Source organism: Garra rufa, unplaced genomic scaffold (genome assembly GCF_049309525.1).
Source record: "Garra rufa unplaced genomic scaffold, GarRuf1.0 hap1_unplaced_001, whole genome shotgun sequence".
NCBI lineage: Eukaryota > Metazoa > Chordata > Actinopteri > Cypriniformes > Cyprinidae > Garra > Garra rufa.
In genome coordinates, this window is record NW_027394276.1 from 1,612,772 (window position 1) to 1,633,009 (window position 20,238).

Here is a 20,238-nt window from a genome sequence, read left to right on the forward strand (position 1 = left end):
GAGGACAACTGAGGGACTCATATGCAACTATACAGAAGGTTCAAATGCTCACCGATGCTCAGAAGGGAACACAATGCATTAAGAGGCGGGGTGAAAACTTTTGGAATTTGAAGATCGGGGTAAATTTAACTTACTTTCTTTTCTGGAAAACATGCAAGTATCTTCTGTAGCTTCTGAAGGGCAGTCAAATATATATAGGAAAAACATTTATACACATACACATTTATATTCTGTTCAAAAGTTTACACCCCTGACTCTTAATGCATCGTTTTTCCTTTTGAAGCATCAGTGAGTGTTTGAAACTTCTGTTATAGTTGCATATGAGTCCCTCAGTTGTCCTCAGTATAAAAAGATGGATCTAAAATCATACAGTCATTGTTGGAAAGGGTTCAAATACACAAAAATGCTGAAAAACCAAAGAATTTGTGGGACCTGTACATCAATCTAACCTGTCTTTGCCAATACATTAAAATAATAAGGTGTAAGACACACCAGTTTGCAACATCAAGCAGCAAAACGAGTTTTGTACAGCTAAACATAGCTGGAAATGAATGACACCAGAAGCCAGACTCATTAAATTTAATGTCCGCACATTCTCTTACAGGAAAAATAAGGTGGATAAGAAGAAACTTTTTCCACACCCCTGTAACATTAGCTTGTCCTTAAGTAGGCTAAGCATGTTCCATCAGCTGGACAGAATATTCCGTGACCGGTAGTGAGGAAAAGTCAGGTGTTCCCTTCTTATCATATCCTGCTGTCAAGAAAATGACCAGATGAGAATCCACCCTGTGCTTGCGTTTCCTAGGACATACAGTACATGATGCAACAAACAGGAAGTCATCACTCATGCAGACCGCCCTGTTAATGCAGGACAAAGATCTGCTGAAAACATTATGTACAGTCTCCGTCGGGAACGTCTGCGTTTAGTATAATTACCAATATGTTTTTTTCATCCTGTACATCAACCTGACCTGTCTTTTTTTCTATTTCTAGACACAGACAAAATGGAATGAGAAAATCAGGGGAATATCATTACTGCAGATATTGTGTGATGTAAATTATTAGCATTTTAATCTGGAAGAAAATAAGTCAAGATGCAACAACAAGACTCAAACAGAAAACCCGAACGACTTAGAGTTAGATCTTTATTAAGTTGAATAATGTCCACCTCCCTGAACAGTAGTGTCTCACATAGTTTGTCCACACTGGTTAAAACACAATGAGCAACAAGCACACGTACACAGACTACTTCACAATACATTTGCAAACCGTATTGCACCCATATACATGTACATACTTGGTCAAACGCACAAATGCACAACCCTACATTTATGGCCAAAAATAAAATCCGATGTGCAAAAATTATGAGCAAATTTGGATTTTTTTTTTTTTTTGTCATTTGAGACTGCGAATAAAGCATTAATGAAAGTCTTCGAAGAATGTCAGTATATTTCATGAGCATGTAATGGTACTGTAGAATAGGACAGTGTGCTTTGTACATCTCTAGTGTCACAAATTGAGGCGGATGTGTCTCAAGGCACCGAGGCAGCTTATAGGTTAATTGAATAAACTAAACAGGCTTAGAGGTTTAGTCAGTGGAGATATTTCACATAAGCAATTTAAATCAAAGCAGATCATATTTAAAGGAAAAGTACACCAAAAAAGTACAAATCCTGTCATCCTTTAGTCACGTCAATTCACTTTTTTTTGGTCATTTTTGAGCTCTTGCATTATAGTGACAGGATTATTTTTTGGTGAACTATCCCTTTAATGATCATTTAGTTCAGTGCATAAAACTCTATCAATTCACATTCAGATCTAAAAAATCTGCATGAGAAAATGCGACAGCTCTAGATAACTGCTTGTCAAAGGGTGGATATAGAGGTAAAGACTACATTAAATCATTAAATGCTGATATAAAGTAATATCACTAAATACATTTTTAGTTCCAAAGCCACTGCTTTTACAATGAACGTGAATGCAGAAACGCTCAGAAGGAGAAGTTCACATCACTTGAATAAAGTTTTGCAGCGTCATTCTTTGGAAATCAGACGGGAATTATATAAACACTTCTATAACCCTAGTTATTTTAGATATGTTAGGCATTAACATTTACAGTAGACTATTGACAAGGATACTAATTCTACGGGTCCATTGAGAACACTAAACATTGAGTCTTTTGACGTGACGGCTATACAGTTTTAACAGTCTCTTGGTCAGGCTAGAAAGGACTCGCATTCATTGAAGATGCCGCCTTAACAAGAAGAGAATAACAGCTACACCTACTTATAAAAGGAATTTCGCTTTTCTTGCTAGATTTTGACAGTTGTGAACTTAGAATAACTGCTTCAGAATACAATTCATGTTTTTCTGCATTAATTGATGTCTCGCCCCTTCTGAGACAGATTAGTTTGATATACACTATGGTTCAAAAGTTTGAGATCAGAGAGATTCTTATTATTTTTGAATGACTTCTGAAGGATCATGTGACACTGAAGACAGCTAGTAATGGAAGTAAGGGCTGTTGCAAATTCAGACTTTCCATCACAGGAATAAAATACATTTTGAAACATTAAAACAGAAAATCTTAAAGAGACAGATTACCCAAAAATGACAATTCTGTCATTAATTACTCACCCTCATGTCGTTCCAAACCTGTAAGACCTTTGTTTATCTTCAGAACACAATTTAAGATATTTTGGATCAAATCCGAGAGCCTTCAAGGCCCAGAAAGGTAGTAAGGACATCATTAGGGATTCAAGCGTGTAGCAAAATGTCTTTTAGTAAAATGCCTATTAACTCCTGAACGGAATGAGATAAACTTAGCTCAATCTGAGCTCACATGTGGTGCTATAAGAGGGAAAAGCCATAAAAATGTCTATAACTACGCAACCATTTTGCGTCTAAAGTGCCACAAGCGTCTATAAGGACATTTGCGTATCTCAAAAACCATGGCTGCCATTGGCCAATAAAGTTTGAGAACCTATTAGACAAGGTTAACAGAGGCCGATTGGAACGAAACTCTGTGGGCCTGTGTTGACTCGCAGCCTCCAAGGTTTGTGAGGAATTTGAAAGAAATCAGACATTGGAGGACAATACTGCAATTTTCAAGGGTGTAAACGATTGTACATTGAGCACTTTTTCACACATACATGGGATATTCATATCATATGACAGAACTCCTCGTTCCAGACAACTTTTCCTCTAGAACCGCTGGTGTCAATCAAATTGTCTGTTAAATGATTGAGAAAATGTAAAAAAAATAAATAAAATAGTCCTAGGTTTTTTTGTTCAATCTAGATTAAAAAAAAACAACAACACTGCGATTCAATTCTCTAGAGCCTCTAGGCTAATAATTATCCCCCCCAAAAAAAGTTTAAATTTACACTTTTGGCTAAAATCGGGGTCGTTTAGAAAAGGGGCCTGTTTAAATTTACCCAAAATCCTATAAAGCCTGAAGGAAATCTCAAAACTTCACAAAACCTGGTGAACACATGCCACATGTGATTCTTCTAAAAGATTTCTTGTAGATTCATAACGTTACGGTTGAACCACTGATGTCACGTGGACTATTTTAACAATGTCCTTACTACCTTTCTGGGCCTTGATCGTGGTAGTTCCATTACTGTTTATGCAGGACCAGAAACCTCTGGGATTTTATCACAAATTTCTTAACTTGTGTTCCAAAGATGAACAAAGGTTTTATGAGTTTGGCAAGTCATGAGAGTGAGTAATTAATGACCTTTTAGGTGAACTAACCCTTTACATTGTAATATTTCACAATATTAATGTTTTTTTTTATGCAGCCTTGGTAAGCAAAAGAAACTTTCAAAAACAACTCATCAATCCTAAACTTCTGAACAGTAGTGTTAATTGAGCATGAAAGTGAAATACATTGAAAAGCATTTAAGTGTGTCCTAACCAGACACAATGCGACAAGTAAGTCCAAACACAAAACAGCTTTGCAACGTGAAACAACAACCAATCATGATGTTTAAAGGGATAATTCACCCAAAAATTTAAATTCTGTCATTAATTACTCACCCACATATCTTTCCAAACCTGTAAAACCTTAGTTCATCTTCGGTAACGCAAATTAAGATATTTCAGACTTCCGTCAAAGTCTGAAATTGTTGTGAAATTGTAGCTTCATAACATTACGGTTGAACCACTGATGTCACACTATTTTAATGATATCCTTACTACCTTTCTGGGCCTTGAACGTCTACCCAGGATCAGAAAGCTCTCAGATTTAATCAAAAATATCTTAATTTGTGTTACAAAGATGAATGAGGGTCTTATAAGTTTGAAACCACAAGAGGGTGAGTAATTAATGACAGAATTTTCATTTTTGGGTGAACAATCCTTTTAAATGTAATTACCTGAAGTAGGTTTTTAGACCAATGAGATTTCACTGTGGCAACGGCTAGCAAGCAAACCATCAAAGAAACTAAAATCAAGCAATCTGCAAAATGCACCATTTTACATTTAAAATCATTTATCGCAACACGTCTGCTTAGGACACAGTGTTACAGTCATGTTAGCTGAATAGATGAAATTGAAATTATGACATAAAATATGACTGTAAAATCCAAAAGCACACAAACTGTTTTAAACACTGCAGACAGCACAATTTGTTCATAAAGAAAAAAAAACTAAATTAAAAACAAAACAACATACACAGGTCAAAAGAGTTGAAAAGGTGGGTCATTTTCAAATCCATTCTTGCTAATGAAGCATAAACCACAAAAATAAGTCACTTTTTTTTTTTCTATAATTATGGTTGTCCAGCCATCGATAATTCAACTGCAACCTAAATTCAAACTACGCTTTCCCAAAAATCCAAACTTTGCTTTATTATTCTGGAATTTTTCTCTTGGAGGGCGGCAGAAGATGAGCAGGCAGTTCGCTTGGAAGCTCATGACCTTCTAGTTTGACCTTGATCAGGTGATTGGCCAAAGCAAACTCCTCGTCATCGAGCATGCCATCTTTATCAATGTCAGCCAGCTTCCAGATCTTACCTAGCACAGTGTTTGGCAGCTTGGACTTCACCATCTCCTTCTTCGCATTGGCTCCAGTCACTTTGCCATTGACAGGCGAGAGAGTGTAGAAGATTTCATCATACATAGGTTTGTCACGTGCCACCACCCATTCGACTTCATCAATGCCCTCTCCGGCTCCCTCGCCATATCCGTGTCCAAACGGCCCGTTCATGGTGCCCTCGAAAGCGCCGCCCTTCACTACCTGGTTGGGGCGCTGCGTCTCCTCTTGACGCACCAGAACCATAAGCTGGGCAATGTCGTGGGCCAGCATATCGTCCACGGTGTCCAACAGTTTCATTTTTAGAGGCTGGAACTTGTTCAGATCATGTGCTTGAAGCTGCTCCTATTCAGCAGGAAAGAAAGCAAGAAAAAACATTTGTAGGACGTACTGTTAACAAAAGATCCTGTCAACATCTGTTGATATTTCCAGGGTAAACCAGCTCCACTCCCTTCACATACTCTGTTCCAGACAGGCTGTTTCAGGCTGTTGATGCTTGGCAGCATGAAAAGGTTGATGCGTTGTCTTTTTGGAAATAGTTTCATTGGCAGAGAAGAAACATACAAACTAACTAGCCAATTTTTGTCTGAAACGCAAATGACTCAATATTCATTTGTTTATAGAGCTGTTGTATAAAAGTAACAGCAATCTAAACAGCATTTTTACACAATTTCTTCAGGTTTGGAGTGGTCCACCCAAAGCTGAAATTTATATAGCTGTTTGTTGACTTTAAAAATGTGGGACAAATTATCCAGATTTTGAATGTGTCCTTCAATCAGCCTCTATGTTTGTTGGTTAAATTGACCTTACCTGCATTTTCTTAAGATTAGGAAAGTCTCCCGGGGAAATCTGGTGTTCCCTCTCAATGCGGCTGTAGATCTCACCCAGGCTGTTAATCAGCTCCTTCTTTTTGTTGTCCTTCCCAAAGACTGAAGGCATTTCTTTTTTCAGAGAGCTAATGATGTATGCATGGACCTGTGAGAGCACAAAAGCAAAGCTCCTTGTAAGTTTATAGACCAGACATCAACAAGTTTAACAACTAAATCTTACAAAAGGACATAGGTTGTATTTCACCTTAATAAAAATAAATAAGCGAATGAAATAAATCTGAACTATTTGTTTTTTAACTGTGGCATTATTATTGTCATGACAATTAATATTTTTTTTTACACAGAAATACAAAGATTTTTAAATGTTTTTTTTTAAGAAGTCTCTTCTGTTTACCAAACAATTTTACTATTAAAAAAAATGTATTTAAAAAATGTTTTAATTTATTCCTAAGATTTTAAAGCTGAATTTTTAGCATCATTACTCTACTAACATGATCCATCAGAAATAAATATTCTGAATTGCTAAAAAAAAAAAAAAACTTTATTAGGTTCAAAACAGCCGAGTACATTCTTTTCAGGTTTCTTTGATGAAAAGAAAGTTCAGAAGAACAGCATTTATCTAAAATAAAAATCTTTTATAACATTATAAATATCTTAATCATCACTTATGATCAATTTAAAGCACCCTTGCTAAATAAAAGTGTTAAGTTCTATAATTTCTTTCCAAAAAACATTATTCTGAATGTTATAGTGTATAATGTTACAAAAGTTTTTTATTTCAGATAAATGCTGATCTTTCTATTCATCAAAGAATCCTGGAAAAATGTATTCAACTGTTTTAAATACTGATAATAAAAAATGTTTCTTGAACAGCAAATCAGCATATTAGAATGATTTCTGAAGGATCATGTGATACAGAATAGACTAGAGTAATGATGCTGAAAATTTAGCGTTGATCACAGGAATAAGTTACATTTTAAAACTTTTACTATTTTTGCAAATACAAACTAAAATTAAAAAATAAAAAACTACAAATTAATGCAGGCTTATCCAAAAGCTTTTGACAGATAGTGTACATGATTTTGATTTGTCACATGATCTGATTGCTATTCTGTAATTAATTATTTTTATATGAGAAGGGGGAATTTGATTATTTATCATATAAAAATCCTAGCCTATACACAAAATTGTGACACTGAATACACAGAGATGCAGTTTTTTACTACTGTATTCAACCCAAATGTGTTAAAACATTTATTCTGTAGCTGCATAGTAGCAAGAACACACAAGCTACTAAATAAATCGTCGTCTGCGGCAAAAAGAGGCCTGGCACCTGCATGGAAGGAAGATGACTGTATAAATGATGACAAGAGGGGAAGCACATCTGTATGTTTGGAGGTGAGGGACAGGGAGAGAACTTAAATGTGCTTTTTTTAATGCATCCAGCTGGATCTGGAGATTTAAACTGAGTTTGACAAGAGATCAGTACTGATAGTCCCCAACATTTCCTCTTCCAGAGGGGGGTCTCTATGGCTCAGCCCATGTGTTTTGAGCAACGTTTGTACTGATGGGGATAATAAAGGATTTTAGACGTAAATGAACCGACATCAGAAGGTTTCAGTTTCCTTTTAAATGACAGCTTTATGTTTGACTACCTATGTTACTGTTCTTTAATATATCTAAGAGGTGGACTGCTGTTTAAAAACATTGTTTTATGTGGAATCTGATTCAGATCATAGGATTTACAGAAGCAGATATTAGATATAAAAATATTAAGGCTCATATTAATGTGTTAAAGAATTATTGCCTTTAAAAAATGCCAAAAGACAAGAATGTGTTTTGTGGATACAGGCCTTAAATTGTTCTTTTGTCTTGCTTCGAAGAGCAAAAGTCACAGGTTTAGAACATGACAACAACATTTTTGAGTGAACTGCCTTTACATGTGATATTTTTTGCTTTAGGTAATTAAAGCAGGGAAGACTGTGAGATCACTCAAGGTCATTTATAAGCATGTCTTTATGGAGAAAGACATTATGACTCATGGTCCCTCAGTATCTTTCATCACATTTAACAATCTCCAATAATGATCTGACCCCTGAGTCAAAGTGAAGGACTTTCTTTGCATTTTCTGTTCTAGTTTTTCAGACGTAGCTGATTACCTGCACAACCAGAATCACCTACGATTTACATGTTAAATCTATATAAATCTTTATAAATCTCTCTCTCTCTATATATATATATATATATATATAGCCCTTAAAGAGAGAGTTAACCCAAAAATGAAAATTACCCCACAATTTTCTCACCTTCAAAGCCATCCTAGGTGTATATGATTTTGTTTTTTTTTTCAGACGAATCGTAAATTGTAAAAAACAAGGATTTTTAAAGAAAAATGTAGGATTGGTTCTCGAAAGACTAGCATATCTCACTGGAGCTTACGCTACATCCATGTCATCCTCTGGAACACTACTCTTGTGTACATGCATAAGACAGTTTTAAATATGGATATTTTTTCTAACACAAGCACATCAATTTGCTTTAGAAGGCCTTTATTAACCCCTTGGAGCTGCGTGGAGCACTTTTTATGATAGATGGATGTACTTTATTGGACTTCAAAATCTCAACAGCCATTTACTGCCATAATAAGGCTTCGAAAAGCCAGGACATTTTTTATTATAACTCCAATTGTATTTGTCTGAAAGAAGAAAGTCATATACACCTAGGATGGCTTGAGGGTGAGTAAATCATGGGGTAATCTTCATTTTTGGGTGAACTATGCCTTTAAATACAGCTGAATCAAGCTTGGACTCAAAATCACTGTAGAAGCAAATATTATGTGCTTAATGTGGAGAGGGGAAAAAAAAAATCAATGATTGTAGCGGAAAATCAGGCTCATGCACAGAACCACATCAGCAGAACTCAACCCTGTTCCTAGAGATCTACCTTCCTGGAGAGTTCATTTACAACCCTGATCAAACACACCTGTCTGTAATTATCATGTGCTCCTTCAGATGTGTTTGATCAGGGTTGGAGCTGAACTCAGCATGAAGGTAGATCTCTAGGAACAGAGTTGGGCACCTCTGCTATACAGTTTAGAAAATGGCCTCATTATTTGGAGAAAGTCTGCAAAATCATACAGACAACTGCTATTACTTTTACACTAGAGCTATATGCTGGACCACATCAAAACATGTTGGAACGACAACAGCATTCACAGCAGTCAACTCAAATGAAGAAACAGACCTTTTATTCTAAATATTTTCCTTTGAAGATCAACATATAAATCCTAATGCACTTGTTTTGCATCTAACAAAATTTGCTAGTCAAACATTGAGCAGTTTGTTAGCCGTTTGCTGTTTTTTTGTTTCAGGAGAGGTTTGCTTCAGAACTTTTCAAGACTTTAGACCTTAATGCATTAATTCACCCAAAAATGAACATTCTGTAATTATCGTCTGACATTCCAAATGCTGTGATTTTTCTGTGGTACACATTCTTTTCCATATACAAGAGGAGTTCGTAGTGCTGACTGTTGTTTTTATTTTCATAGCCATGGTAACTATAACGTATGGTTTTAGAAAGAGCTGCATAAGGAGATTTTTCAAATGTATTATTTCATGTTATGAGGAAAGAATAACAGTTAATGGGTTTAGAGTGACATAAGGACATATTATTTTTGAAAACAAAGTTTTTGGTGATTTATGTCAAGACTCAGAATTCCTTTATTTATGTGCTAATTACAGAGACATAAAGGGATAGTTCAGCCAAAAATGAAAATTCTGTCATTAATTATCTTAATTCATCTTCGGAACACAAATTAAGATATTTTATATGAAATCCGAGAGCTTTCTAACCTGCATAGATGGCAACACGACCACATTCAAGGCCCAGAAAGATAGTGAGGACAGTAAGGTTGAATGACTGATGTCACCTGGACTATTTTAACAATGTCCATACTACCTTTCTGGGCTTGAACGTGTCAGTTGTGTTGTAGGGTTAGAAAGTTCTCGGATTTCATCAAAAAATTCTTAATTTGTGTTCTGAAGATGAACGAAGGTCTTATAGGTTTGGAAGAACATAAGGGTGAGTAATTAATGACAGAATTTTCATTTTTGGGTGAACTCTCCCTTTGACTTATACTAGATATAACCTAGGTCTAGGTGGGTCATTTGTTTGCTAGGCTACACATCTCAAAGGCTAACGTAATAGAAGTTTACCTTAGCAAGACGAGCTCTCTTGATCAGATCGTTGAGCTTGCGAAGGGCAGCATTACGGGGCAGCGACTGGATATCCTTGAACAGGTCTTGTTCTTCCGCTTCAAACAGTTTACGATTGTCTGGAATCAGCAACGGATGAGACCAAAAAGAGCCGATGTAGACACGAATCACCTCAGGTGTGTTGACGATCTTCCCTAGTGACCACATGAGGGCGCCGTAGACGCGCATCAGCTGCTGGGTCTCGATCTGGTCAGCCTTGTTGAGAACCACACGGATCTTGTCCTCATGGTTCTTGAGAGCCTTGATGACCTCTGAGAACTCATCTGAGATGTCCAGCTTGTGAGCATCGAACAGCAGGATGATGCGGTCCACGCGTTCGGCAAACCACTCCAACACTGCAGCGAAGTCATAGCCTGAAGAGAGATTGGAAAAGAGATTGATATCCTGTCCAGTATTTACGGTTCACAAAGCTTTTGTGCCGGATGGATGCTCGCACGAGAGCAGAGAGGCAGTCGGCCAATCAGAACGGGCAAAACGACCTTGTTAGACCTGGCGCTCAACAGTACTGAAGCTGCTGAGTCGCTTCCAAGTATCGTTAAAATGCTAAGGCCTGTTGCGGTTTTTATGATCTAATGTCTGGCAGTTAATGGCTTCTGCAGCTCAACTTCACTCCCTCTCCAGGGATGCAGAGAGTCAAACAGCAAGTTCACCATTCAAGAGGACAGCAAGATGATGATTCATTTTTAACCAAGGCTGCATTACATAGAATATTATGGAAATAGTTCCATTAAATGACTTATTTATATGCATTAGCCAATGTCTTTTAGATAAGTCAGTCTAAACAATAATAATAGCAACACCAATACAGTTATGGTCAAAGGTTTACATATACCTTATCAAAATCTACAAAATGTTAATTATTTTAGCAAAATAAGAGGGATCATACAAAATGTATGATATATTTTTATTTAGTACTGACCTCAAAAAGACATTTCACATAAAATATGTTTACATATAGTCCACAAGAAAAGATAATGAAAATCATTGAAATCATAAAAATTACCCTGTTCAAAAGTTTACATGCACTTGATTCTTAATACTGTTGTTACCTGAATAATTCACAGCTGTGTGTTTTTTAGTGGTAGTTATTCATAAGTCCCTTGTTTTTCCTGAATGGTTAACCTGCCTGCTGTTCTTCAGAAAAATCCTTCAGGTCCCAAAAATTCTTTGGTTTTTAAGCATGTTTGTGTGTTTGAACCCTTTCCAACAATGACTGTATGATTTTGAGATCCATCTTTTCACACTGAGGACAACTGAGAGACTATTACAGAAGGTTCAAATGCTCACTGATTCTTCAGAAGGAAAAGGGGGGGGGGGGGTGTACATTTTTCTTATTTTGCCTAAATATCCTATTTTTTTCATTTAGTACTGCCCTTCAGAAGCTACAAAATATACTTACATGTTTCTCAGAAGACAAAATAAGTTCAGTTTACCCTGACTCTTAATGCATCGTGTTTCCTTCTGGAACATCAGTGAACGTTTGGAACCTTCTGTAATAATTGCATCAGTCCCTCAGTGTGAAAAGAAGGGTCTCAAAATCATATAATCATTGAAGGAAAAGTTTCAAATTCACAAAAATGCTAAAAAACAAACAAAAACAAAGTAATTGTAGGACCTGAAGGACAGCAGGCAGTTAAACTGTTCAGGACAAACAAGGAACTAATTTACAACTTAAAAAAAAAAAAAACAGTATTAAGAATCAAGTGTATGTAAACTTTTGAACGGGGTCATTTTTTATAAATCCAACTATTATTTTCTAGTCAAACTATATGTAAACTATATGTCTTTTATGTGAAAAATCTTTTTCAGGTCAGTACTAAATAAAAAATACATCATGCATTTCGTATGACCCTCTTATTTAAAAAATAAAAAATAAACATTTTGCAGATTCTGCAAGGTGTATGTAACTATGTAACTTTTGACCTCAAATCATACAGTATTTTTTTTTTCAAATGCATGAACTTGCATATGGTAAATTTTGGTTTGGACTTTTTTTTCTATGTATGATGTATGCCTGCAATGTCTGTATGATTCAGAATGCTGTTTTTGAGTCTGGCTCTCATTTTAAGGAGCCGCAGACTCTTGTGAAGGTGCGTAAAACTAGCTTTTGCATTATTTGGATGACTGCATGTTCAACTTCCTAGCTGCTGAGATTTGGAAAGAGGTAGAACACTAACTCAGCCAAGAAAGCCAGAATCCTCAAATGAAACCTAATGCTGTGGTCTAATTAGTTTTGTAATGCATGATTTGACATCTCCAAATCCATTTGCGCTGCTGCTATGCAACCGATGACAGAAAAAGGTTATGACAATGCAATACCCTTAAAATGAATCAAAAGCCACGCCAGTGTCTGAACCAGACTTAAAAGGAGATTGTTATTGTGCAGAATTTTTGCTTTTAGTGGGGACAGACAAATTACTATCCCATCTCGACCGGTTAGGACACTGTGTGCTCATGACAAGAAAATCATAACCTTGCTAGAGAAAACTAAGCTCACACTGACAGAAGAAATGATAAACTATCAGAACTTATAAACCGCAAGAAAATCTATTTTTGTCTCCTTGGTCTGCCTCTGGGATACATGATAACATTTGCTCTGCTCAGTGTTATTGTTTACTAAAATTACAATTCTTAACATTTTTTGGTACATCAAATTTGATCAAATAAAAATAAAATAGAAACATTACATAAACTTAGAAATGTTGGCAACTAACTGAAATAAGTATTAAGGTTACTACAACTGAAAATAAATAAATCAAAGCTACATAAAAATTATTAAAAGACAACAAACAATTATTAATAATTTGACAAAACACTGATGTGTAAACTAAAATTGAAATGAAAACCTAAAATGTAAAAATAAGTACTAAAGGTACTAAAACTGAAATAAAAATAAATTAAAGCAACACAGAAATAATAATAAAAAACACAAAAAAGCTAAAGCTTAAACTGAAATTAAAATGAAAACCTAAAATGTAAAAATGCGTACTAAAGTTACTAAAACTGAAATAAATTAAAGCTACATAGAAATAACTAAAAAAGTACTTAAATTAAAATGAAAACCAAAAATTTTAAAATAATTACTGAAGTTCCTCAAATAAATACTAAAGTTACTAAAACTGAAATAAAAAAATACTACGTAGAAATAATGAAAAAGGACTAAAAAAAAGACAAAAACCGAAGCTTTAACTAAAATTAAAATGAAAACCTAAAATTTAAAAAGTACTAAAGTTACAAAAACTAAAATAAAAATAAATTAAAGCTACACAGAAACAATGAAAAAAGAAAAAAAAGAGGCTTAAACTGAAATTAGAATAAAAATCTAAAATGTACTAAAGTTACTAAAACTGCAACTGAAATAAAAACAAATTAAAACGACATAGAAATAATGAAAAAGGACAAAAAAAAGACAAAAACTGACGCTTAAACTGAAATTAAAATGAAAACCTAAATTTAAAAAGTACTAAAGTTATTGAAACTGAAATAAAAATAAATTAAAGCTACATATAAATAATGAAAAAAGACAAAAACAAAAGACAAAAAAACTAAAGCTTAAACCGTAATTAAAATGAAAACCTAAAATTCAAAATATTGCTAAATACAATAATAGTATATCATTTTAGGGTAATGTATATACTATTATAGTATTCATTAATATTTAGATTTTTTACATTTAAGGTTTTTTTCTATATTTTTTCAACAAGTTTGGACACATCTGTTGGAAAAAATGGTTTATGAATAAATATAATATGAATAATATGGTGTAAGTTGAAAGATATCTGAAAGGAGGAAAGACATTTTTCCTGACGTATATCTTCTGTAAAAACTTCCAGCTTATGATCAGTTACACCTTCAGCATTTTTGGCATGACCTTGATAGAAAAGGAGTACATTTCCAAAGCCGGCAGTTCTGTTGGGACGAAATTAGTGTGTTAATATTTCAAATCAGTGACATGGAATATGGCAGATATAGCCATTTCTTCCACAGGAAGATCCCATGCCTACAGGAATGGGGTGGACCATCCCTTCCGATTTGGCAGTTTCACATGGGGAGGCTTTATTGTCACCTGCAACAGTGTGGTTTGTCTTTTCAACAACTTATAGATCTGAATTGTCGTAACTTCAGACCGGGACTAGCTAATTCAATAATGGTCTAAGGAAAACAACATCTATAGCAACAGACACATGAGACAGTGTCATTGAGAGCAGGACAATAACAGCGGTGAAACTGGGCTTGGTATTACAGCTGTGATTATATTGTTGGAGAAGGACAGATCTGAGGGTTAATATCAGGAGGCCCTGAGATTTCACAGCACGTCTGGAGTCGAGTGCTGGAACTTCATTGGCGTAATAAGCTGCAGGTGTTAACAGTAGTTTGGCAGTATCTACAATACCTCCGTACGGACATTTACGCAGGCAGCTATAGCCAAAGCCATCTTCTGTAGCAACTGTTCATGGGGAGAGAAAGATACAAAGATGTCAAATTACAGTAACACAGGATAAAAAGGATAGACTTTTAATTGGAAATGTCTCAGATTCTTCCTTGAAGGACAGGAGTGAAAGTTTAAGTAGTCCATGGCACTAGAAAGAGAAACAGTCTGAAATAAACTGATGAAAAACAAAACAAAAAGGAAGATTAAAAGAACATGGAAAAACAGGAAATGGTTTTGGTTGATGTTGTGCTGCATTTGCACTCGGCAACATCCGGAACTGATGAAGATGCTAAAAAAGGATATTATTGAAAGAACATGCACGATCAAAACCATAATCATAAAATGCATCATTCTGAAAGTGAAAGATTTGCCTGACTGAATTAAACTGGTAACTCAACGTTTTGAATTTTTCATTAAAAGATAGAATTCATTTGTCTGGGAATCAGACAACACTAGCTGTTTTTTAATCACAAAAAAGTGACTTATAAGTATTGGACTACTGGTTGTGCTTGATGTAACAGATTCAAGAAAAGAACCAGCTCATAAGAGTCATTTTTTTGTGAATCAGACTACACTGGTTGTGCTGGATATTATTGATTTACCGAAAAGAACCAGCTCATGAGTATCATTTGTTTATGAATCATACTACACTGGTTATGTTAGATGTTACTGATTCACTGAAAAGAACCAGTTCATGGGAATCATTTTGTTTATGAATCAGACTACACTGGTTATGTTAGACGTTACTGATGTGATTCACTGAAAAGAACCAGCTCATGAGAATCATTTGTTTATGAATCATAATACACTGGTTTTGTTAGATGTTACTGATTCACTGAAAAGAACCAGTTCATGGGAATCATTTTGTTTATGAATCAGACTACACTGGTTATGTTAGATGTTACTGATTCACTGAAAAGAACCAGCTCATGAGAATCATTTGTTTATGAATCAGACTACACTGGTTATGTTAGATGTTACTGATTCACTGAAAAGAACCAGCTCATGAGAATCATTTGTTTATGAATCATACTACACTGGTTGTGTTAGATGTTACTGATTCACTGAAAAGAACAAGTTCATGAGAATCATTTGTTTATGAATCAGACTACACTGGTTGTGTTAGATGTTACTGATTCACTGAAAAGAACCAGTTCATGGGAATCATTTTGTTTATGAATCAGACTACACTGGTTATGTTAGATGTTACTGATTCACTGAAAAGAACCAGCTCATGAGAATCATTTGTTTATGAATCATACTACACTGGTTGTGTTAGATGTTACTGATTCACTGAAAAGAACAAGTTCATGGGAATCATTTGTCTATGAATCATACTACACTGGTTATGTTAGATGTTACTGATTCACTGAAAAGAACCAGCTCATGAGAATCATTTGTTTATGAATCGTACTACACTGGTTGTGTTAGATGTTACTGATTCACTGAAAAGAACAAGTTCATGAGAATCATTTGTTTATTAATTATATTGCACCGGTTGTGTTAGTTGCTACTGATTCAATGAAAAGAACAAGTTCATGAGAATTATTTGATTATGAATCATACTACACTGGTTGTGTTAGATGTTACTGATTCACTGAAAAGAACAAGTTCATGGGAATCATTTGTCTATGAATCATACTACACTGGTTATGTTAGATGTTACTGATTCACTGAAAAGAACCAGCTCATGAGAATCATTTGTTTATGAATCGTACTACACTGGTTGTGTTAGATGTTACTGATTCACTGAAAAGAACAAGTTCATGAGAATCATTTGTTTATTAATTATATTGCACCGGTTGTGTTAGTTGCTACTGATTCAATGAAAAGAACAAGTTCATGAGAATTATTTGATTATGAATCATACTACACTGGTTGTGCTGAATGTTATTGATTCACTGTAAAGAACTAGCTCATAAGAATCAATTGTTTACAAATTATTACTACACTGGTCATAGGGTATGTTTTGTTTTGCATACACTGTAAATGAACACTAAATTTTAGATATTAAAATGCCTGTTTACACCAACATTCACACTAAGTTTAATGCAGTATAATGCTAAAGCCAATCGGCTATAAAAACCCATGTCAAAAGTACCATAAGTTAAGACTTAAATTCAATGTACATATTGTTACATACAACATGCTGTTGCAACCTGAGCCTAACCTTTTTACAATTAAACACAAACGGCAGCAGGTGTGTGGTTTTGAGCCCTATGTGGTTCAGAGCTGAGGCATTATTTACCACATGCTACTACAACAAAACAGTAATGCCATTAAATGAACCTTAACCACAAACAGACCAATTTATGTGACCAATGCTTATCTACAAACCTACACCGGAGACACGATCATCTGTTACACAGTCAGCTAAACATATAATACAACAGAACCACTCCAGTGATTGGATTTGGCAGACAGCATTTCCTGGAGGAAATAAGGTCTATTTCACAGCACCTGCCTGTGGTGGAGGTAGAGGAGAGCTGGGAATGATAAAGCCACTCATGGGAGCAGCGCTGGCACATGGTCAATGGGGCCTTACAGCTGCGCGCTCAGAAACAAGCTGCACTGCCAAACACTTCATAATGGAGTAGAAGAGAGAGAGAACGGGATAATGGGTCCTGCAGTATTACAGCGATGAAAAGCTGAATGATGAAGCTAATGGCCATTCTCTACTAATGATTCTCTATGCAGAGGTGTAACTTGCAAGGATGCAATAAAGTGCTCAATAGTGACAGTAAAGACACTTTAAAGTTACTTTAATTAATAATATTTCACAATATTACCGTATTTGATTATAAAAAAATTATATAAATATAAAAATAAATGCAGCCTTGGTGAGCATCAAAGACTAAACTTTGGATGACAGTTTAGTAGAAACATATGTAAATGTTTCTGTACATGTAAAATGGGTACAAAGGTTTAAGATTTTGCACTTTTCATATGTTAATACATGATCCCATTATAAATTATGTTACTAGCATAACAATATTTTGTAGGTAAAACTGAAAAAGTTCAGAATCACAATCTCTCTCTATATATTTTTCATTGTATTTTAAATTTAAAAAAAATGTATATCCACTTTTTTCTTCCTGTAACAGTTTGTGTGGCCATTTGTAAATTGTATGGGTCTGGCTTCCGGTATCATCTGCGTCCAGCTATTTTTAGCTGTACAAAACAGCTAGTTTTGCTGATTGATATTGCAAATTGGTGTGTCTTACTATATTATTTTAATGTACACTGGTTTGTAGTGCAAACAGTTTTACCATTTACTCCACGTTGTTATTCTTCTTGTTATTTCCCTATAGCAGACAAAGTCTCACCCATATTCTTACCTCTGCATTAAAGAAAATGGTGGATATTTAAAGCATTATGTCCAGGTTTTAAATTTGATTTTAAATCCCAGAATTTAAATCTGATCCCAGATCTCAGTCTTCTGTGAAGCACTTTATAAACACTAAAAGTTGATACAAGTAACTGACCAACTACAGAATTTTGTACAAACAAGCCAATCAGAGTGGACCGTTTCAGTCATTTCTTGGTGTTTGTGTGTGCAATATGTATGAAACGGTGATCATGAATGGTCTGTGGGTGTGCCGTCTGGCACTAAGGCTGAGTAGAAAGACAACAAGAGCTTCTAATTACAGACACACACAAGTGAGTATAAACATTAACACATACACCTGGCCAAATGCTCCTTGGAGACAGAATTCACAGAGTAATGCAGGAACAAGGGAAATCTTATCTTACAGATTTGATTCAGTGCATATGAACCAGTCTACAGGGAGAAAACGAGATGAACTGCCTGTAGCTATGAATACGAGTGAGAAAGTTCCTCCCTATAATCTCATGTGACTGCTGGAGAAATTTCACAGACCTGCTTGACATAATCAAAGAAGAGAGGATGCATGACAGACATTTTCTCATTAAGTCCTGCTAAATACAACCATCACACTGATGTGTAAATGAGAATTTTGGAAAGGAAAAAGAGAGAAGACAACAGCAGGAATGGGAATTTAACAAAGCAGGTTTTGACTTTGTTTCTTTAAAATCCGCATGAAACAAAAACTCACCCTATCTTTTTTATAAACGCATATTATAGATCTTTTTGTTAACATTAATTAAGCTTGCAATTTTTTTTTTTAAAATTAGTCATTCATTTGCAAATGAAAACTGGAAAGGGATGTGGCAATAAAAACTTTAACGTTCAATTCACAACTCAGCTAAAATGATTTCTTTTGCAAATTTGGCAAATCTTGTCAGCTGCTACAGAACCAAATCTCATGAAAATCATTCCGTTCCAGTATTTCTTAAAACAAAATGAACCAGTTCTCGATTCCCAACCCTAAAAGAGAGAAAGACGGTGAGACAAAGTTAAAACGATAACCGCTGTAGCAGAACATGCTTAGATATGGTGTCTAAACAAGAAGAAAGATCGCTAAACGCTACAAGATTAATGTTGCAAGAGTAGCAGAATGCAGTTTGGTGTGAAAGCACAATAGTTGTCACGAAATGGCTTGCTCTTCTTACATGCACTCATGTGTGAGAACACTCTAAATGACTTAATCCACAATTCAATGGCAAAGCTAAAAGCTCACAAACAACGTGTTCATTGCGATCAATAGCACTTTAAAGCCGGATTTAAGCAGCCATAGACTAGTACACACACACACACACACACACACACAAACGCACGCGCATGCACGCACACGCACACACACACGCACGCACACGCACACACACGCACACACACGTCACTGGATGCTGTATTCTAAAGTTTGTTGTTTTTAAAAGTATCTTTTGGTTCTTTTATATTTTCTTTGTAATTTGTAACCCTGAACCACAAAACCAGTCTGAAGAAGCACAAGCATATTTGTAACAATAGCCAAAAATACATATTAAAGGTTAAAATTATCCTTAAATGATTATTATTGATCATGTTCCATGAAGATATTTTGTAAATTTCCTACAATAAATATATCAAAATTAAATTTTTGATTAGTAAAATGCATTGCTAAGAACTTCATTTCGACAACTTTTCCAGATTTTCAAATAGATGTTTCTCAGCTAAATATTTCTGATTATGTCTAAATCTCAAAAAATTTACACTTATGACTGGTTTTGTGGTCCAGGTTCATATTTTTTAATTTTATGTAAAAAAAATGTGTAAAAAAAGTAAGGCATTACTATTTTTGAGAGTAATATGTAATATGTAATATATTACTTTTTTGAGTAACTAGCCCCAACACTGGTCAAGGCCAAAACATTTTGTGAAATTTTGGTAGTGACATCTTTGTTTTTTGGGGTGTTATTCCATAAAATTGTCATTATTGAAACAGTCAAGACCAAAATCACGTCATCATGGTTTCGGTAGTGACAAAAAGGAACACATAATCCTTTATTTGGGGGAAGTAAACAAAAGTTTAGTACAGTTATGCAAGTTAAAATTCTGTAATATGATGTGGTCGCTACCAAAGCATTACTTTCACTACCAAAAATGTGCTGTCACTACTGAAACATGGGATGTTTTTTTCAAAAATAAAGTATACTCAATCATCAACCAAGATGTTATGATAGTGTTTGGTTCAATGTACATTTAAACTAAGGAATCCTTAAGTTTAAAATCAGTATGATCAACTTTTAGCCTTTTACAAAGAAA

At 35.0% G+C, this 20,238-nt stretch overlaps 1 protein-coding gene across 1 annotated transcript in view; it reads right to left on the reverse strand.

Moving 5' to 3' along the window:
* Positions 1-1,128: 1,128 nt before the first annotated feature.
* Positions 1,129-20,238, reverse strand: part of LOC141302343 (EH domain-containing protein 3) — a 21,456-nt gene continuing 2,346 nt past the window's right edge. Inside the window, exons 2-4 of the mRNA XM_073832394.1 lie at positions 10,085-10,528; positions 5,851-6,015; positions 1,129-5,385 (exon numbers count right to left, since the gene is read on the reverse strand). Coding sequence (XP_073688495.1) covers positions 4,858-5,385; positions 5,851-6,015; positions 10,085-10,528 — 1,137 coding nt within the window. The 3' untranslated portion in view covers positions 1,129-4,857. The remainder of the gene's footprint in view (positions 5,386-5,850; positions 6,016-10,084; positions 10,529-20,238) is intronic.